Source organism: Danio rerio, chromosome 23 (assembly GCF_052040795.2).
Source record: "Danio rerio strain M-AB ecotype USA chromosome 23, GRCz13ab, whole genome shotgun sequence".
NCBI lineage: Eukaryota > Metazoa > Chordata > Actinopteri > Cypriniformes > Danionidae > Danio > Danio rerio.
The window spans coordinates 4786467-4809474 of record NC_141043.1 but is presented as its reverse complement, the minus strand read 5'-3'; the positions used below and the strand labels follow the sequence as shown (position 1 = coordinate 4809474).

General features: G+C 33.8%; 1 protein-coding gene and 2 long non-coding RNA genes across 10 annotated transcripts in view; 1 reads left to right on the top strand and 2 right to left on the bottom strand.

Moving 5' to 3' along the window:
- Positions 1–23008, bottom strand: part of raf1a (Raf-1 proto-oncogene, serine/threonine kinase a) — a 778989-nt gene that overhangs the window by 11549 nt on the left and 744432 nt on the right. For 3 of the 7 annotated variants that reach the window (XM_087305097.1, XM_087305096.1, XM_087305094.1), the window contains 5 exons: positions 9199–9307; positions 4902–4926; positions 4687–4781; positions 2163–2280; positions 1997–2081 (listed from right to left, as the gene is read on the bottom strand). In XM_087305097.1, the coding sequence (XP_087161223.1) occupies positions 1997–2081; positions 2163–2280; positions 4687–4781; positions 4902–4926; positions 9199–9307 (432 nt within the window). 7 annotated transcript variants of the gene reach the window in all.
- Positions 10269–13697, top strand: LOC148679494 (uncharacterized). The gene is made up of 3 exons (XR_015945692.1): positions 10269–12100; positions 12543–13079; positions 13228–13697. It is a non-coding gene; the product is annotated as an uncharacterized LOC148679494 (long non-coding RNA).
- Positions 10269–15627, bottom strand: LOC147838140 (uncharacterized). Of its 2 annotated transcripts, none has more exons than XR_015523103.2 (3): positions 14642–15627; positions 11470–13043; positions 10269–11170 (listed from the first exon to the last, which is right to left on the bottom strand). It is a non-coding gene; the product is annotated as an uncharacterized LOC147838140 (long non-coding RNA). The 2 variants fall into 2 exon arrangements; XR_015523104.2 differs by lacking the exon at positions 14642–15627 and having other exon boundaries at positions 11470–12993; positions 13043–13175.

Below are 23008 nucleotides of genomic sequence, written 5' to 3'. Positions count from 1 at the left end.
CGAGTTAGCATTTTAGCAGTTCCGGTACCCTCGTCCTAAAGTCAATGGATTTTTTCTATGGGATTTCAGTAAAATCGCTTAAATAAGGTTTGTGGCTAACACAAACTCGAGATACTTTCACTTTTTACTCTACGACATAAAACACATCAGTTACATCACACTCCTGATCTTTAAAATCAGTTGCGCTTCTTTTAAAAGACGGTTGCTATCAAGTTGCTAAATGGGACTACAGGCGGTGTCGGAGACACTATACGTCCTTGAGCTGAGCTGGTCTGGAGCGCACGTGGGTCTTATACAGATGTGTTTTTGCGTATTTATTTGTTTATAATATATAGCGTGGATTATAATGTAACAAACTGAGAGATTAAGTCTTTGTCATGGGCCATATTTCTAAAAATAAGCTTGAAAAGTTGTCTGTAGCAGGGTGGTGCTGTCTGTTTAAAGCCTAATGTTAGCTTCTCAGTTCTAGCGTTTGCATTTAAGATCTAAGGGCCTACTCACACTATGCCATCCGTACCGTGCCCAGGGCCGTTTCCCGGATCGTTTGAGAAGTGTGAGTGCGCTGAATCGGGCTCAAGCACGGTTCACTTGGCCAGCCCTGGCCCGGTTGGAAGAGGTGGGCCTAAACGCGGTTCACTTGGTACATTTGTAGTGTGAGTGCAAAACACGCAAAGCCCGAAACTGAAAGCGAGACGTGACTTTTAAGGGACTGTTTCATTTGGATTTATTAATCATTCTTACTGTTCAGTAAACGCAAACTGCCGTAGTTTATTAAAGACGCAAACTCCTCACTGCACGACAGCTGCGCGCCTTCAGCAGACCTCCTCATTCCTGCAGCACGAGGGCTTTATGATTGTTTATGAGCGCCAAAAGTGGCGGATCTGTCCGGCGAAATATCTGACTGCGTGTCACCGCACCCCTAAGGACTGTTTGGCGAAATATTTGACTGCATGTCACTGCATATTAAACGACTGAAACGATATAACTAGAGAAATCTCCACTGTGCTGCTGAGTGACAGCGCTTCTCACTGAACAGCGCAGCAGCGATGACGTAAGCGTGCCCAGGCCCGATTGTGGTGTGAGTGCGGGCCGTCGGGGGAGACAGGAGCGGGGACAAGCATGCTTTGGCACAGTTCGAGGCAACTGCACCTAGTGTAAGTACGGCCTAAAAGTGCTAAAAGTTGTATTTTTGTGTAGGGAATATCCGGTTGTACAAAACGAGTAAGTGTAATGAACAGTGTTTATACACAGAGCTTATAATTTGCGGTCCCACTTTATATTAAGTGGCTTTAACTAATATGTACTTACACAGGAATTAATAGTTTGTTACAATGTACTTATTATGTAAATACATGTATTTACTGTTTACTTATGCTTGATTAAATACATGCATGTAATTACATCTGTATTTAACTTTTGTAATTACATTTGTAAATACACTGTTGAACATCCCTTACACCTTAACCCACCCTTAAACCTACCCATTACACCAAACCTGTTCAAATCTCAACCTCTATCCCAACTCAAAAGCACCACAAGTGTTCACAAATACATTATAAACACAGTAAGTACATTGCATTTATTTTTTAGTTGTAAGTACATAGTAGTTAAGGACACTTAATATAAAGAGGGACCTAATTTGCAGTGTTTGAAAAGCCTATGGGAAAATCCTATAGGGATTTTGTTGAGGGAACCAGTTTTATGCTAGCAGCTGATTAGCCTACAAGGTGACGTCAAAGTTCCTCCACTCTATTCCCTGAGCACTAACAGTTTCTTTGTAATATTAACACATCTTGTGTGTATTGCCTCTTGTTGAATTGCTAAATGCCTCTTCAACTGTAAGTTGCTTTAGACAAAAGCTTCTACTAAATGACTAAATGAATACTAAATGAATCTGTCCTGGGACTGCACATTAAAATGAAACCACTGACATTCAAAAGCCATCAACAAAACAAAACCTGCACTGATGTACTAATAATCAAGAAGAAATGCTTACCTAAGAACTGCCACCTCGTTGCGGAAAGCCTGAAACTGCTCTGGTGTTGGGTTGGTGACTTTTAATACCTTCACAGCCACATCACCTACAGCATGGTAAAGATAACAGTCATAATGTGTCCCTAAGAAGGCTATTTTACTGAAAGAAGCACTAAACCGATGCTTACCGTGCCATTTCCCTTTGTGTACGGTTCCAAAGGAGCCTGACCCAATCCTGCTCAGAAGCACAACCTCATTAGCTTCGATCTCCCAGTAATAACTCGAGTCCCGTTTATCCCTCGGCCGCTAGAAAACAATAACTCATGTTAAGAACCACAAGAAAGCACGCTGAAATAACGAAATCATATTTCTTCCTCAAAACACTTTTTAAAATGAACGTTTAGCATTGAGAAATTCCTCTCAAAATTAATCACATTTTCAAATCACCGTAATAAATAATTAATGTGTAAATATTATTGAAGTATTCGTTCATTTTTTTAAGACTAAATAAAGCTGTTTATATAATAAAGCTATTGCAGTTGATAGCTGATGTCTAGAAGAGTTCAGCTTGTATGTCGCACTACTTGTTTTTTAAACTTTAAATACCTCTTTTAAAAAACTTGCGCAACATTGTTCTGGCTTATGTAAAAGTACTTATATAGCATGCCTCAGGTAATTTGTTTATTTAAGTATTTATAGTATACACTGTAAAAAAAATCTGTTATTTTACAGTTTATTTCCGGCAGCTGGGGTGCCTGAAAAAAACATGAAATAGCGGCCGTTAAATTACAGAAATTTACTGTAAAATAACAGACATTCAATTACAGAAATTTACTGTAAAATAACAGACATTTAATTACAGAAATTTACTGTAAAATAACAGACATTCAATTACAGAAATTTACTGTAAAATAACAGACATACAATTACAGAAATTTACTGTAAAATAACAGACATTCAATTACAGGAATTTACTTAAATTTTAAATTTCAGGCAAATTTCTGTAATTCAACCTGCTTTATGTATTTAAAATGTGTAAAATGTGTTTATTAAAGTTAGAAAGGGCTTTCAGCGCCAATGGACTGATTTCACGCGGCCACCATTTTAAACAGCGAAATCGAGGCTGGTGGGAAGAAACCCGGAATTATCGGAATAACAACAGGAATGTTGTGTGCCTGGCTGTATATCTTATCAGCGAAGAGAAATCGACAAAAATGTATACTTTCACCACCTTCTAAGTGACTCAAAGGTCCGTTCTGAATGAATAGTGAAAATAAAAAGGGATTGTACCTTATTTTTAGCTAAGTTAAGGGAAATGGCACTAGTTAGCTAACGTTTTCTTTCCCAAACAAAAGATGTTTCATGAGTTGGTTTTTAATGCCAACTCATGAAACTCAAGTTAATGAACTGATTCTTTCACTATATTAGACTTGTCACAATACAAAATTTCGGTACTAAAATAAACAAAAAAAATGTCCATTTCCCGTTAACATTTAAGGCACTGTTGATGGCTTTCTTAAACAGCGCTGATTTGCCATTGCGTTCAACATGCTCAACAAAAATGACTGCGATTGGCCAGGAAGGTCATCAGTTCACCGCTCTTCACCGATGTTTACCAGGGACAAACACAAACGAGCGATCCGCGGATAAATCGACTGATCTTCACGGCTTTAAATGCTCCAATGTCCATGTATCTCTGCTTGTATTCGGTGAAGAGCGGTGAGCTGATGAGCGTATAAAGCACTGGTGAACACTATGGCTAATCAGCTGTGTTTATGAGCGCGCTCAGTGGCACTTAAATGTTAGCGGCAATTGGACGTTTTTAAAACTTTAGTACCGGGACAACACTATTACAGACAACACGTGGGTGTGCTATAGAGGACTGCAATGTTTTATCGCTCACCAGGTTACATGAACTGAATCAAGGAAGCGTCCCCACGGTGTTTACCTGCTACCATGAACCGAAACCTAGGAGGACACTTAAGCCTATTACTCTGAAAGAGATTGTAATGTTGTTTGATGCCTGATATGCTTTTAATTGTTTAAATTAAACTGCACTGAATGATATTAAAGTGTTGTTTACACCATTTCTGCTTTTTGAAATCGTGGCAACAGCTGGGGGTTTATAGTACACAGCATGTTGCTGCAATGTTTACAGTGCTGATCCTATACTTTGGGGTTTCTTCCCACCGCAGCCTCACCTTTGTGTATTTTCGCCGCGTGAAATAAGCGTATATCCTAGTGGTTAAGTAGGCTGACATATAGCAACATGGTGCTCACGGCGACCTGAGTTGGATTCCCAACTCGAGGTCCTTTGCCAACCCTTCCCTCTCTCTCTGCTCCCAACTATTTCTTGTCAATTCTCTGCACTATTCTATCTATTAAAGGTTAAAAACCCCTAAAAAATAATTATAAAAAAGAAAGGGCTTTTTTAAATAAAGAATGTCATAATAATAAATATGCTAATTTGTGCATGACATCATCTTGCAACATTACAATTTTTTCAAGCAGGCTTTGACTACTTTATATTGAAAGCATTTGGCAACACTAATAGCCATCAATGAAAAGCTGGAATTGACTCACTGACCTAAACATGATAACAGCAGCATCATACAAGAATGTCCATAATAAAGATTGACAAAACAAAGAGTTTGCTGCAAGACTACTTGACTGTAACCGAACCAAAAGAAGACAGAGCGCCATAAGTCTTACGATTTTAACTTTCTCCTGAGGATTTAGAGCTGATGCTGGTATGTGTGCGCTGGCCTGGTTCCAGCCGGTAGGGCTCTGATTTGGAGAACTGCCAGCTGCAGACAGATGGATTAAAAAGAAAATTTACCTGCTCCATATTCATGCCCCCAATTAAACTACAGCAACAACATTCCTCATTGGTTTCCCATGAATCTGTTTTGATGTTTTATTCTTACCTGAGCTGTGAACACGTATGGCATCCTAGATGAAAAGCAAACAGGAAAAAGAATTAAAATCAACAAAAGAGACAGCACACAACTGCTTTCAGTCATTCAAATCCCAAACACACTGCAAGACAGAGGCTGCGTTCGAAATACAGTATGCAATAAAGACAGTATGCAAGCCGAGTAGCACGTTTAAATTCATGAATGGGAGTAAAGTGACGCAACTGACATGGGTAGGTTGTGTGAAATGGTAGGTCAAATGGTGGATGTTGTTCGTCTGAATTTCATTTTTTCCACTTGTGTTCGTGATGTTATGATATGCGCAGTTTGTAGACATTTAGACATTACACATGTTCTTCTTCATATTCTTCTAATGTTCTTAACAAACAAATAATTTTAACACTGTCCTGGTTGAACCTAGGATCCATGTGGAACAATGCGGTTTTCAACCGGGCCATAATACACTTGACCAGCTCTATAACCTGATTAAGGCCCTCGAGGGTTCATGGGAGTATGCCCAACCAGTCCACGTGTTTTGTGGACTTGGGAGTAGGCATTGGACTGTGTCCATCGTTGCATTCTGTGGAGGGTGCTCTGGGAGTATGGGGTCGGAGGCGTATGTAAAATTTTAAGTTTCAGTACTGTGAAGAAGGCTTCACTGTACACATATTTCTAATTTATGAAGCATCTTTACATACAGTTGAAGGCAGAATTATTAGCCCCCCTAAATTATTAGACCCCGTTTATTTTTTTTCCCCAATTTCTGTTTAAAGGAGAGAAGATTTTTTCAACACATTTCTAAAACATAATAGTTTTAATAACTTATTTCTAATAACTGATTTATTTTATCTTTGTCATGATGACAGTAAATAATATTTGACTAGATATTTTTCAAGACACTTTTATACAGCTTAAAGTGACATTTAAACGCTTAACTAGGTTAATTAGGTTAACTAGGGAGGTTAGGGTAATTAGGCAAGTTATTGTATAATGATGGTTTGTTCTGTAGGCTATCAGAAAAAAAAAATTGCTTAAAGGGGCTAATAGTATTGACCTTAAAATGGCTTTTAAAAAAATTACAACTATTTTTAGTCTAGCTGAAATAAAACAAACCAAGACTTCCTCCAGAAGAAAAAATATTATCAGACATGCTGTGAAAATGTCCTTGCTCTGTTAAACATCATTTCGGAAATATGAAAAAAATAATAATAAATCAAAGGGGGGCTAATAATTCTGACTTCAACTGTACAAATTTGTGCAATGAATAAGAAAGAGTAAGAAAAGCTGCATTATATGTCAGGATGTGAGAATTTTTTTAACAACTTGTATGCACAGGTGGCTGATAAGAAGTCAGCAATCTGCATTTATATAAAAGTTCTTTCCTAAGTTTAAACTGGGTTTAAACATGACACACTTGGAATTGCTTGAGGATCTGGCAAGCGTGTGTCTGCAGAAAGCGGCATATATTTGACGCGAGTTACAAAAGGCTTAAAGGAAGGACTGTGCTGAAAGATCATATATAGAGATGCGGGGTTCCCACTCTTAGCCAAACGTCAAATCCCTTAAATTTTCCAAAACTTCCTGTTGTTGCTAAGAGGAATAAAACTGTGGCCAAAAGTTAACGAGAATTATTTATATTATTTATTAAACTATCTATAATTGTATTTAAATAACATCCACCCAACTCTCACAGTAATGTAAAAATATTCATTATTGTTGAACAGTGTAACAAAAAAGCTATAATGCTATACTGATGAGAGTATCCGCAGCTTATAACATTTAGACTTTACCCTGACTTTCTCTTAATAAAAAAACCTTGATGAATGGAAAAACAAGGTGCTGTTGTGCTTTGAATGATATTAATGTGGTTTAGGATTGAATATAATTTTTATAAATTTAATAGCCACGAGACTGGATAATTTACCTCAGATTTTGAATAAAATGAAAAGTATTTTTAATGTATTTGAAGTGGTCGTTTTTGTAGATAAAGCACTTGAAATGTAAATTTTTTGGCATGTTTGCCTTAGTTAATTGGTAAAGTTTCATGACTGCATTTCACTTAATTGACTGCAAGTTGATGAATGGCAAAGGAACATCATGGCACTAAATATAGCCAAGCTCTAACAACAGGTAACATATGAAACAATATAAAAAAAAAACATTATACAGTATAAAAAAATACATAAAAATAAACAAAACTTATCTGACTTTTAATGTCTGAAATAAGCACATTAGATTAGAATTTCATGATATCCCAGAAAAAAAATGTTTGAACAGATTTTATGTAATTGATTAACCTCATGGTCACTGCCACTTATTTAGATGAATCCACTAACAAACGTTTCTGCATATAAATATGAATAATCGTAATTATTTGTTCAGCTCAATTAATTTAATCCTTATTTCTAAAGCACTTTTTACTATGTAGATTGTGTCAAAGCAGCTTAACATAGATGAAGAAAAGAAGCCATAATACATTCCAGCAATTCAGGCAGGCAGGAGAGTAGTGCAGAATGCTGGTGTAGATCAAGTAAACTGAAACTGACTACTGATTAGTGAACGAGATGCAGAGATTTTATTTAGCACAGCCAGTTTATGGCTCACTCACACCAAATGCAAGCCACAGCTAAACTTCAGAGAACTGCTTTATTCACAGACAACTGCGGTTCACGTTCTCACAGGTGTAGTAAAGCATATATCTACAAAGCCATGACCTTATGACTGGACAGCAGCTGCATTCTCTTTTAAAACAGCCATACAGAAGAGGGGAAAAGACCTACTCTTCTCTTCAGACTAAACTGTTGACACCAGGAGCTTGGAGATGTGTCTAACTACTCCCAGCATGGTACAACAGAAAGAGGAAAACGAAAGAGAGAGATTAAGGGCAATTGCAGCATATATTAATTTGTTTTAGAAAGCTTTTGAAATTGAAAATTAAGGCCCTGCTCACAAATTTGGAAAATCATTCTATGAGATTTCTATAATCCTAATCGAAAAGATGTAGTTTGATTGTTAATTGGACATGTACTGTCGTAAATTTTGACGTCTTATCATTTAGAAATTATCAGACCGGAGGTTTTGAATATCAGAAAATAGACTTTAATCTCCATAATAAAGCCGAGAAAGAGCAGAGCAGACCGCAGAGCATTCTGAAGTCTCTCCTGGACACCTTCTGAAGTATCTGTGTTTGTTACAAGGATTTGGGTTTGGTATACAGGATTATTTGACACACCCCTAAGTCTCTTTTTAACTTTTGACCATTTTTGAATAGGTTTTCTAGTCTAAGGGGTCCTGCTATTCTTGGCTCTCAGCCCACTAGCTCATGTCAACAGAGATGTTACAGGTCTATGTCAGCAAAGTATAGATGCAACTTATGCAAATGTTTACATACATTGTTATGATAGGATAATAACTTGATAATATGTTACTCATTCCAACTTCTGACACATATAGCTTCATAGAAGTATTTAACATAGATGATCAGTGCTTTACATATTCAATTATTCTACACAATCAGTCACTCAGCCTTCTCCTAGTGTTTCTCCTGTGCAGGCATACTCATCTTACACAGTATTTTTAACACACGCTGGCATGTTTGCTTCAAACACTACATACATTTTTACACTTAGAAAATACTTCATACAGAGAGAATAAAATCTTCTTCAGTACACACTCAGTTGCTTATAAGTTTGCTATAAGAAAAGGATGTGCAAGAGGAAAGCCCAGCGTCCTACTCAATATTCTGTTCACCTGGAAGTACATCAACATACTGAAATAAAAATCTCAGCAACATCTGGTTCACACGGACATTAAGGCTGAAGCCGCCTTTCCACTGCACACGACATTTGGAAACGACTGTCGGAATACGCCCCCTTGTGGCAGCCGCACAGTATTTTCAGTGTTGTCGTGCACCATGGGGGAGAAGCTGATTCTCATGGTGTCCGAAATAAAGAATTGCAAAAGAAATAGCCTTTATTTTCTGGGCGCTTACATATTTTAATGGATGAATGAATACTAGAAACTCATAGACCCCTAAAATATTGGAGGGAATGTGGAGACAACATTAAAAATATATATATTTATTACTTTCTTACTTACATTTATGAACAGAAATGTTTTTCTTAAATATAGACTTTTTATAATTAAAAAAATAACCAAATAAACTACTATTTCTCATCTCTCGTGCACGGACCTGCAGCTCCCGGACTGCTCTCCATTGGAAATGAATGACTTCCGGTCTGTCGCTTGTCATTTGTCGTGTGCAGTGGAAAGGCGGCTAGAGAGTCTCCAGGCTCTGGTTTGTCATTACCTCAATCAGGCTGCTGTCAACTGGCACTGTGGTGCTGAGCATGGTGACGTTGGGTGTGGATGTGGACCGCAGTCTCTGTGTCAGAGCCGCTCCAGAGGGAGGGTAAGGGCTGGTGTAATTGGAGACATGAGGGTTTGAATATCTGTGCACAGAGCTAATGGAAACATGTGACAAATGAATACACATCTCTGACTACTGTATGTAAACTAGCAATATTATGCTAAAAGGGTGCTTAGAAATTAAAATATCAAAGCTTAGAGGGTGGTCGAGTTGAATCCTTTAAAAAAAAACTGAACTTGGTTTCAGTGAAATTTCTAGTAGATTGTCTTAACAAAGACAAAGTCATGGCTCCACTATTGCTAATTGCTGTTATATGACCAAAACAAATTTTCAGTATATTCCTGATTAAAATAATTTCTGTTTATGGTGAATGCTGCTGAATAGGTTAAATGTAAGAGACCACCAGACAACAAACACTAATTATTATAATATATACAGCTGGGAAAAAAAGTATTGATCATGTCACCATTTTTCTCAGAATACATATTTCAAAAAGTGCCATTGAATTTCCCCCGGATGTTGGTAACAACCAAAAAAAATCCATATATGCAAAGAAAAAAAAATCGAATTAGTTTGCAAATTAGGTTATGCATAATAAAATGAAATGACGCAGGGGAAAAGTGTTGAACACATGAAGAAAGGGAGGTTTAAAAAGACAGTGAAAGCCCAGACAGCAGCTGAAATCTCTCAGTAGTTCTTCAGCAACCCTCTGCCCTTTGTCATTGTAAACTAATATTCGCTACTTCAGACCGACATCTACATCAGCAGGAGGATGAAGATAAAACTAGGATGGACATTTCAGCAAGGCAATGATCCAAAACACAGGCAAGGAAACTCTCAAACGCTTTCAGAGAAATTAAATCAATCTGTAGAATGGCCCAGACGAGACCCACAGAACCATCAAGATTTTTACACCCTGTTGAAGTCTGTGAAAAAGTCACACCTGAGCAATGCATGTGACTTCGTTCTTCATATAAAGGGCATCTTATGTATTTCGGTTTTGGGGTCATGGTTCAACATGGGTACGGTACAACAGGAACAATAACAGATCCCCAGTGCTTGCTTTGTCAGTTTATTCAGCTTGCACAGGGTTCTTGCACCAATTAAAAGTCAAATTTAATGCTTTTTAAGACCTCAACAAATAAAATTTAAGACCCAAAAATTTTAGAATTTCTTTGGAATAGTCTACTAAGTTTAATGTCCTTGTTAGATTTAAATGAATTGTCTCATCACAGTATGGATAACCCACAGTAACTGCCTTTTGGGTGTCTGGCGTTGAAATGAAATTGTTATAGGCCCGATAGGGACGGAGCCTGACAAGTACATATTGACTGACAGATTTTAAAAAGCCTGAACCAGTTTAAAGCTCGACATTATTTAAATATAGATGGTCCAGAATTGACAATAGTGAATTTACAATTTATTAAAATGTTTTTCATGGTCCAGGATCAACAAAAGTGAATTTACACTGTATTTAAATGATGATGGTCCAGGATCAACAAAAGTGAATTTACACTGTATTTAAATGATGATGATGATCCAGGATCAACAATAATGATTTTACACTGTATTTAAATGATGATGATGGTCCAGGATCAACAATAGTGAATTTACACTGTATTTAAATGATGATGATGATCCAGGATCAACAATAGTGAATTTACACTGTATTTAAATGATGATGGTCCAGGATCAACATTAGTGAATTTACACTGTATTTAAATGATGATGATGATCCAGGATCAACAATAGTGAATTTACACTGTATTTAAATGATGATGATGGTCCAGGATCAACAATAATGATTTTACACTGTATTTAAATGATGATGATGATCCAGGATCAACAATAGTGACTTTACACTGTATTTAAATGATGATGATGATCCAGGATCAACAATAGTGAATTTACACTGTATTTAAATGATGATGGTCCAGGATCAACAATAGTGAATTTACACTGTTTTTAAATGATGATGATGGTCCAGGATCAACAATAGTGAATTTACACTGTTTGTAAATGATGCTGATGATCCAGGATCAACAATAGTGAATTTACACTGTATTTAAATGATGATGATGATGGTCCAGGATCAACAATAATGATTTTACACTGTATTTAAATGATGATGATGATCCAGGATCAACAATAGTGAATTTACACTGTATTTAAATGATGATGATGGTCCAGGATCAACAATAATGATTTTACACTGTATTTAAATGATGATGATGATCCAGGATCAACAATAGTGATTTTACACTGTATTTAAATGACGATGATGATCCAGGATCAACAATAGTGAATTTACACTGTATTTAAATGATGATGATGATCCAGGATCAACAATAGTGAATTTACACTGTATTTAAATGATGATGGTCCAGGATCTACATTAGTGAATTTACACTGTATTTAAATGATGATGATGGTCCAGGATCAACTTTAGTGAATTTACACTGTATTTAAATGATGATGATGATCCAGGATCAACAATAGTGAATTTACACTGTATTTAAATGATGATGATGGTCCAGGATCAACAATAATGATTTTACACTGTATTTAAATGATGATGATGATCCAGGATCAACAATAGTGATTTTACACTGTATTTAAATGATGATGACCCAGGATCAACAATAGTGAATTTACACTGTATTTAAATGATGATGATGGTCCAGGATCAACAATAATGATTTTACACTGTATTTAAATGATGATGGTCCAGGATCAACAATAGTGAATTTACACTGTATTTAAATGATGATGATGGTCCAGGATCAACAATAGTGAATTTACACTGTATTTAAATGATGATGATGATCCAGGATCAACAATAGTGAATTTACACTGTATTTAAATGATGATGGTCCAGGATCTACATTAGTGAATTTACACTGTATTTAAATGATGATGATGGTCCAGGATCAACTTTAGTGAATTTACACTGTATTTAAATGATGATGATGATCCAGGATCAACAATAGTGAATTTACACTGTATTTAAATGATGATGATGGTCCAGGATCAACAATAATGATTTTACACTGTATTTAAATGATGATGATGATCCAGGATCAACAATAGTGATTTTACACTGTATTTAAATGATGATGATGGTCCAGGATCAACAATAATGATTTTACACTGTATTTAAATGACGATGATGGTCCAGGATCAACATTAGTGAATTTACACTGTATTTAAATGATGATGATCCAGGATCAACAATAGTGAATTTAAACTGTATTTAAATGATGATGGTCCAGGATCAACAATAGTGAATTTACACTGTATTTAAATGATGATGATGGTCCAGGATCAACAATAGTGAATTTACACTGTATTTAAATGATGATGATGGTCCAGGATCAACATTAGTGAATTTACACTGTATTTAAATGATGATGATCCAGGATCAACAATAGTGAATTTAAACTGTATTTAAATGATGATGGTCCAGGATCAACAATAGTGAATTTACACTGTATTTAAATGATGATGATGGTCCAGGATCAACAATAATGATTTTACACTGTATTTAAATGACGATGGTCCAGGATCAACAATAGTGAATTTACACTGTATTTAAATGATGATGATGATCCAGGATCAACAATAGTGAATTTACACTGTATTTAAATGATGATGATGGTCCAGGATCAACAATAGTGAATTTACACTGTATTTAAATGATGATGATGGTCCAGGATCAACAATAGTGAATTTACACTGTATTTAAATGATGATGATGGTCCAGGATCAACAATAGTGAATTTACACTGTATTTAAATGATGATGATCCAGGATCAACAATAGTGAATTTACACTGTATTTAAATGATGATGATGATCCAGGATCAACAATAATGATTTTACACTGTATTTAAATGATGATGATGATCCAGGATCAACAATAGTGAATTTACACTGTATTTAAATGATGATGATCCAGGATCAACAATAGTGAATTTACACTGTATTTAAATGATGATGATGATCCAGGATCAACAATAGTGAATTTACACTATATTTAAATGATGATGGTCCAGGATCAACAATAATGATTTTACACTGTATTTAAATGATGATGATTGTCCAGGATCAACAATAATGATTTTACACTGTATTTAAATGATGATGGTCCAGGATCAACAATAGTGAATTTACACTGTATTTAAATGATGATGGTCCAGGATCAACTTTAGTGAATTTACACTGTATTTAAATGATGATGATGATCCAGGATCAACAATAGTGAATTTACACTGTATTTAAATGATGATGATGGTCCAGGATCAACAATAATGATTTTACACTGTATTTAAATGATGATGATCCAGGATCAACAATAGTGAAATTACACTGTATTTAAATGATGATGATGGTCCAGGATTAACAATAATGATTTTACACTGTATTTAAATGATGATGATGATCCAGGATCAACAATAGTGAATTTACACTGTATTTAAATGATGATGATGATCCAGGATCAACAATAGTGATTTTACACTGTATTTAAATGATGATGGTCCAGGATCAACAATAGTGAATTTACACTGTATTTAAATGATGATGATGATCCAGGATCAACAATAGTGAATTTACACTGTATTTAAATGATGATGATGGTCCAGGATCAACAATAGTGAATTTACACTGTATTTAAATGATGATGATGGTCCAGGATCAACAATAGTGAATTTACACTGTATTTAAATGATGATGATCCAGGATCAACAATAGTGAATTTACACTGTATTTAAATGATGATGGTCCAGGATCAACTTTAGTGAATTTACACTGTATTTAAATGATGATGATCCAGGATCAACAATAGTGAATTTACACCGTATTTAAATGATGATGATCCAGGATCAACAATAGTGAATTTACACTGTATTTAAATGATGATGGTCCAGGATCAACAATAGTGAATTTACACTGTATTTAAATGATGATGATCCAGGATCAACAATAGTGAATTTACACTGTATTTAAATGATGATGATGATCCAGGATCAACAATAGTGAATTTACACTGTATTTAAATGATGATGATGGTCCAGGATCAACAATAGTGAATTTACACTGTATTTAAATGATGATGATGATCCAGGATCAACAATAGTGAATTTACACTGTAATTAAATGATGATGATGGTCCAGGATCAACAATAGTAAATTTACACTGTATTTAAATGATGATGATCCAGGATCAACAATAGTGAATTTACACTGTATTTAAATGATGATGGTCCAGGATCAACAATAGTGAATTTACACTGTATTTAAATGATGATGACCCAGGATCAACAATAGCGAATTTACACTATATTTAAATGATGATGGTCCAGGATCAACAATAGTGATTTTACACTGTATTTAAATGATGATGATGGTCCAGGATCAACAATAATGATTTTACACTGTAGTTAAATGATGATGATGGTCCAGGATCAACAATAGTGAATTTACACTGTATTTAAATGATGATGATGGTCCAGGATCAACAATAGTGAATTTACACTGTATTTAAATGATGATGGTCCAGGATCAACAATAGTGAATTTATACTGTATTTAAATGATGATGATGGTCCAGGATCAACAATAGTGAATTTACACTGTATTTAAATGATGATGATGGTCCAGGATCAACAATAGTGAATTTACACTATTTAAATGATGATGATGGTCCAGGATCAACAATAGTGAATTTACACTGTATTTAAATGATGATGATGGTCCAGGATCAACATTAGTGAATTTACACTGTATTTAAATTATGATGATGGTCCAGGATCAACATTAGTGAATTTACACTGTATTTAAATGATGATGATGGTCCAGGATCAACAATAGTGAATTTACACTGTATTTAAATGATGATGGTCCAGGATCAACAATAGTGAATTTACACTGTATTTAAATGATGATGATGGTCCAGGATCAACAATAGTGAATTTACACTGTATTTAAATGATGACGATGGTCCAGGATCAACAATAGTGAATTTACACTGTATTTAAATGATGATGATGGTCCAGGATCAACAATAATGATTTTACACTGTATTTAAATGATGATGATGATCCAGGATCAACATTAGTGAATTTAAACTGTATTTAAATGATGATGACCCAGGATCAACAATAGTGAATTTACACTGTATTTAAATGATGATGATGGTCCAGGATCAACAATAATGATTTTACACTGTATTTAAATGATGATGGTCCAGGATCAACAATAGTGAATTTACACTGTATTTAAATGATGATGATGGTCCAGGATCAACAATAGTGAATTTACACTGTATTTAAATGATGATGATGATCCAGGATCAACAATAGTGAATTTACACTGTATTTAAATGATGATGGTCCAGGATCTACATTAGTGAATTTACACTGTATTTAAATGATGATGATGGTCCAGGATCAACTTTAGTGAATTTACACTGTATTTAAATGATGATGATGATCCAGGATCAACAATAGTGAATTTACACTGTATTTAAATGATGATGATGGTCCAGGATCAACAATAATGATTTTACACTGTATTTAAATGATGATGATTATCCAGGATCAACAATAGTGATTTTACACTGTATTTAAATGATGATGATGGTCCAGGATCAACAATAATGATTTTACACTGTATTTAAATGACGATGGTCCAGGATCAACATTAGTGAATTTACACTGTATTTAAATGATGATGATCCAGGATCAACAATAGTGAATTTAAACTGTATTTAAATGATGATGGTCCAGGATCAACAATAGTGAATTTACACTGTATTTAAATGATGATGATGATCCAGGATCAACAATAGTGAATTTACACTGTATTTAAATGATGATGATGGTCCAGGATCAACAATAGTGAATTTACACTGTATTTAAATGATGATGATGGTCCAGGATCAACAATAGTGAATTTACACTGTATTTAAATGATGATGATGGTCCAGGATCAACAATAGTGAATTTACACTGTATTTAAATGATGATGATCCAGGATCAACAATAGTGAATTTACACTGTATTTAAATGATGATGATGATCCAGGATCAACAATAATGATTTTACACTGTATTTAAATGATGATGATGATCCAGGATCAACAATAGTGAATTTACACTGTATTTAAATGATGATGATCCAGGATCAACAATAGTGAATTTACACTGTATTTAAATGATGATGATGGTCCAGGATCAACTTTAGTGAATTTACACTGTATTTAAATGATGATGATGATCCAGGATCAACAATAGTGAATTTACACTGTATTTAAATGATGATGATGGTCCAGGATCAACAATAATGATTTTACACTGTATTTAAATGATGATGATGATCCAGGATCAACAATAGTGATTTTACACTGTATTTAAATGATGATGATGGTCCAGGATCAACAATAATGATTTTACACTGTATTTAAATGACGATGATGGTCCAGGATCAACATTAGTGAATTTACACTGTATTTAAATGATGATGATCCAGGATCAACAATAGTGAATTTAAACTGTATTTAAATGATGATGGTCCAGGATCAACAATAGTGAATTTACACTGTATTTAAATGATGATGATGGTCCAGGATCAACAATAGTGAATTTACACTGTATTTAAATGATGATGATGGTCCAGGATCAACATTAGTGAATTTACACTGTATTTAAATGATGATGATCCAGGATCAACAATAGTGAATTTAAACTGTATTTAAATGATGATGGTCCAGGATCAACAATAGTGAATTTACACTGTATTTAAATGATGATGATGGTCCAGGATCAACAATAATGATTTTACACTGTATTTAAATGACGATGGTCCAGGATCAACAATAGTGAATTTACACTGTATTTAAATGATGATGATGGTCCAGGATCAACAATAGTGAATTTACACTGTATTTAAATGATGATGATGGTCCAGGATCAACAATAGTGAATTTACACTGTATTTAAATGATGATGATGGTCCAGGATCAACAATAGTGAATTTACACTGTATTTAAATGATGATGATCCAGGATCAACAATAGTGAATTTACACTGTATTTAAATGATGATGATGATCCAGGATCAACAATAATGATTTTACACTGTATTTAAATGATGATGATGATCCAGGATCAACAATAGTGAATTTACACTGTATTTAAATGATGATGATCCAGGATCAACAATAGTGAATTTACACTGTATTTAAATGATGATGATGATCCAGGATCAACAATAGTGAATTTACACTGTATTTCAATGATGATGATCCAGGATCAACAATAGTGAATTTACACTATATTTAAATGATGATGGTCCAGGATCAACAATAATGATTTTACACTGTATTTAAATGATGATGATTGTCCAGGATCAACAATAATGAATTTACACTGTATTTAAATGATGATGATGATCCAGGATCAACAATAGTGAATTTACACTATATTTAAATGATGATGGTCCAGGATCAACAATAATGATTTTACACTGTATTTAAATGATGATGATTGTCCAGGATCAACAATAATGATTTTACACTGTATTTAAATGATGATGATTGTCCAGGATCAACAATAGTGAATTTACACTATATTTAAATGATGATGATGATCCAGGATCAACAATAATGATTTTACACTGTATTTAAATGATGATGGTCCAGGATCAACAATAGTGAATTTACACTGTATTTAAATGATGATGGTCCAGGATCAACTTTAGTGAATTTACACTGTATTTAAATGATGATGATGATCCAGGATCAACAATAGTGAATTTACACTGTATTTAAATGATGATGATGGTCCAGGATCAACAATAATGATTTTACACTGTATTTAAATGATGATGATCCAGGATCAACAATAGTGAAATTACACTGTATTTAAATGATGATGATGGTCCAGGATCAACAATAGTGATTTTACACTGTATTTAAATGATGATGGTCCAGGATCAACAATAGTGAATTTACACTGTATTTAAATGATGATGATGATCCAGGATCAACAATAGTGAATTTACACTGTATTTAAATGATGATGATGGTCCAGGATCAACAATAGTGAATTTACACTGTATTTAAATGATGATGATGGTCCAGGATCAACAATAGTGAATTTACACTGTATTTAAATGATGATGATGGTCCAGGATTAACAATAATGATTTTACACTGTATTTAAATGATGATGATGATCCAGGATCAACAATAGTGAATTTACACTGTATTTAAATGATGATGATGATCCAGGATCAACAATAGTGATTTTACACTGTATTTAAATGATGATGGTCCAGGATCAACAATAGTGAATTTACACTGTATTTAAATGATGATGATGATCCAGGATCAACAATAGTGAATTTACACTGTATTTAAATGATGATGATGGTCCAGGATCAACAATAGTGAATTTACACTGTATTTAAATGATGATGATGGTCCAGGATCAACAATAGTGAATTTACACTGTATTTAAATGATGATGATCCAGGATCAACAATAGTGAATTTACACTGTATTTAAATGATGATGGTCCAGGATCAACTTTAGTGAATTTACACTGTATTTAAATGATGATGATCCAGGATCAACAATAGTGAATTTACACCGTATTTAAATGATGATGATCCAGGATCAACAATAGTGAATTTACACTGTATTTAAATGATGATGGTCCAGGATCAACAATAGTGAATTTACACTGTATTTAAATGATGATGATGATCCAGGATCAACAATAGTGAATTTACACTGTATTTAAATGATGATGATCCAGGATCAACAATAGTGAATTTACACTGTATTTAAATGATGATGATGGTCCAGGTTCAACAATAATGAATTTACACTGTATTTAAATGATGATGGTCCAGGATCAACAAAAGTGAATTTACACTGTATTTAAATGATGATGATGATCCAGGATCAACAATAGTGAATTTACACTGTATTTAAATGATGATGATGGTCCAGGATCAACAATAGTGAATTTACACTGTATTTAAATGATGATGATGATCCAGGATCAACAATAGTGAATTTACACTGTATTTAAATGATGATGATGGTCCAGGATCAACAATAGTGAATTTACACTGTATTTAAATGATGATGATCCAGGATCAACAATAGTGAATTTACACTGTAATTAAATGATGATGATGGTCCAGGATCAACAATAGTAAATTTACACTGTATTTAAATGATGATGATCCAGGATCAACAATAGTGAATTTACACTGTATTTAAATGATGATGGTCCAGGATCAACAATAGTGAATTTACACTGTATTTAAATGATGATGACCCAGGATCAACAATAGCGAATTTACACTATATTTAAATGATGATGGTCCAGGATCAACAATAGTGATTTTACACTGTATTTAAATGATGATGATGGTCCAGGATCAACAATAATGATTTTACACTGTAGTTAAATGATGATGATGGTCCAGGATCAACAATAGTGAATTTACACTGTATTTAAATGATGATGATGGTCCAGGATCAACAATAGTGAATTTACACTGTATTTAAATGATGATGGTCCAGGATCAACAATAGTGAATTTATACTGTATTTAAATGATGATGATGGTCCAGGATCAACAATAGTGAATTTACACTGTATTTAAATGATGATGATGGTCCAGGATCAACAATAGTGAATTTACACTATTTAAATGATGATGATGGTCCAGGATCAACAATAGTGAATTTACACTGTATTTAAATGATGATGATGGTCCAGGATCAACATTAGTGAATTTACACTGTATTTAAATTATGATGATGGTCCAGGATCAACATTAGTGAATTTACACTGTATTTAAATGATGATGATGGTCCAGGATCAACAATAGTGAATTTACACTGTATTTAAATGATGATGGTCCAGGATCAACAATAGTGAATTTACACTGTTTTTAAATGATGATGATGGTAAAGGATCAACAATAATGAATTTACACTGTATTTAAATGATGATGGTCCAGGATCAACAATAGTGAATTTACACTGTATTTAAATGATGACGATGGTCCAGGATCAACAATAGTGAATTTACACTGTATTTAAATGATGATGATGGTCCAGGATCAACAATAATGATTTTACACTGTATTTAAATGATGATGATGATCCAGGATCAACATTAGTGAATTTAAACTGTATTTAAATGATGATGACCCAGGATCAACAATAGTGAATTTACACTGTATTTAAATGATGATGATGGTCCAGGATCAACAATAATGATTTTACACTGTATTTAAATGATGATGGTCCAGGATCAACAATAGTGAATTTACACTGTATTTAAATGATGATGATGGTCCAGGATCAACAATAGTGAATTTACACTGTATTTAAATGATGATGATGATCCAGGATCAACAATAGTGAATTTACACTGTATTTAAATGATGATGATGATCCAGGATCAACAATAGTGAATTTACACTGTATTTAAATGATGATGGTCCAGGATCTACATTAGTGAATTTACACTGTATTTAAATGATGATGATGGTCCAGGATCAACTTTAGTGAATTTACACTGTATTTAAATGATGATGATGATCCAGGATCAACAATAGTGAATTTACACTGTATTTAAATGATGATGATGGTCCAGGATCAACAATAATGATTTTACACTGTATTTAAATGATGATGATGATCCAGGATCAACAATAGTGATTTTACACTGTATTTAAATGATGATGATGGTCCAGGATCAACAATAATGATTTTACACTGTATTTAAATGACGATGGTCCAGGATCAACATTAGTGAATTTACACTGTATTTAAATGATGATGATCCAGGATCAACAATAGTGAATTTAAGATGTATTTAAATGATGATGGTCCAGGATCAACAATAGTGAATTTACACTGTATTTAAATGATGATGATGGTCCAGGATCAACAATAATGATTTTACACTGTATTTAAATGACGATGGTCCAGGATCAACAATAGTGAATTTACACTGTATTTAAATGATGATGATGGTCCAGGATCAACAATACTGAATTTACACTGTATTTAAATGATGATGATGGTCCAGGATCAACAATAGTGAATTTACACTGTATTTAAATGATGATGATGGTCCAGGATCAACAATAGTGAATTTACACTGTATTTAAATGATGATGATCCAGGATCAACAATAGTGAATTTACACTGTATTTAAATGATGATGATGATCCAGGATCAACAATAATGATTTTACACTGTATTTAAATGATGATGATGATCCAGGATCAACAATAGTGAATTTACACTGTATTTAAATGATGATGATCCAGGATCAACAATAGTGAATTTACACTGTATTTAAATGATGATGATGATCCAGGATCAACAATAGTGAATTTACACTATATTTAAATGATGATGGTCCAGGATCAACAATAATGATTTTACACTGTATTTAAATGATGATGATTGTCCAGGATCAACAATAATGATTTTACACTGTATTTAAATGATGATGGTCCAGGATCAACAATAGTGAATTTACACTGTATTTAAATGATGATGGTCCAGGATCAACTTTAGTGAATTTACACTGTATTTAAATGATGATGATGATCCAGGATCAACAATAGTGAATTTACACTGTATTTAAATGATGATGATGGTCCAGGATCAACAATAATGATTTTACACTGTATTTAAATGATGATGATCCAGGATCAACAATAGTGAAATTACACTGTATTTAAATGATGATGATGGTCCAGGATTAACAATAATGATTTTACACTGTATTTAAATGATGATGATGATCCAGGATCAACAATAGTGAATTTACACTGTATTTAAATGATGATGGTCCAGGATCAACAATAGTGAATTTACACTGTATTTAAATGATGATGATGATCCAGGATCAACAATAGTGAATTTACACTGTATTTAAATGATGATGATGGTCCAGGATCAACAATAGTGAATTTACACTGTATTTAAATGATGATGATGGTCCAGGATCAACAATAGTGAATTTACACTGTATTTAAATGATGATGATCCAGGATCAACAATAGTGAATTTACACTGTATTTAAATGATGATGGTCCAGGATCAACTTTAGTGAATTTACACTGTATTTAAATGATGATGATCCAGGATCAACAATAGTGAATTTACACTGTATTTAAATGATGATGGTCCAGGATCAACTTTAGTGAATTTACACTGTATTTAAATGATGATGGTCCAGGATCAACAATAGTGAATTTACACTGTATTTAAATGATGATGATGATCCAGGATCAACAATAGTGAATTTACACTGTATTTAAATGATGATGATCCAGGATCAACAATAGTGAATTTACACTGTATTTAAATGATGATGATGGTCCAGGTTCAACAATAATGAATTTACACTGTATTTAAATGATGATGGTCCAGGATCAACAAAAGTGAATTTACACTGTATTTAAATGATGATGATGATGGTCCAGGATCAACAATAGTGAATTTACACTGTATTTAAATGATGATGATGGTCCAGGATCAACAATAGTGAATTTACACTGTATTTAAATGATGATGATGATCCAGGATCAACAATAGTGAATTTACACTGTAATTAAATGATGATGATGGTCCAGGATCAACAATAGTAAATTTACACTGTATTTAAATGATGATGATCCAGGATCAACAATAGTGAATTTACACTG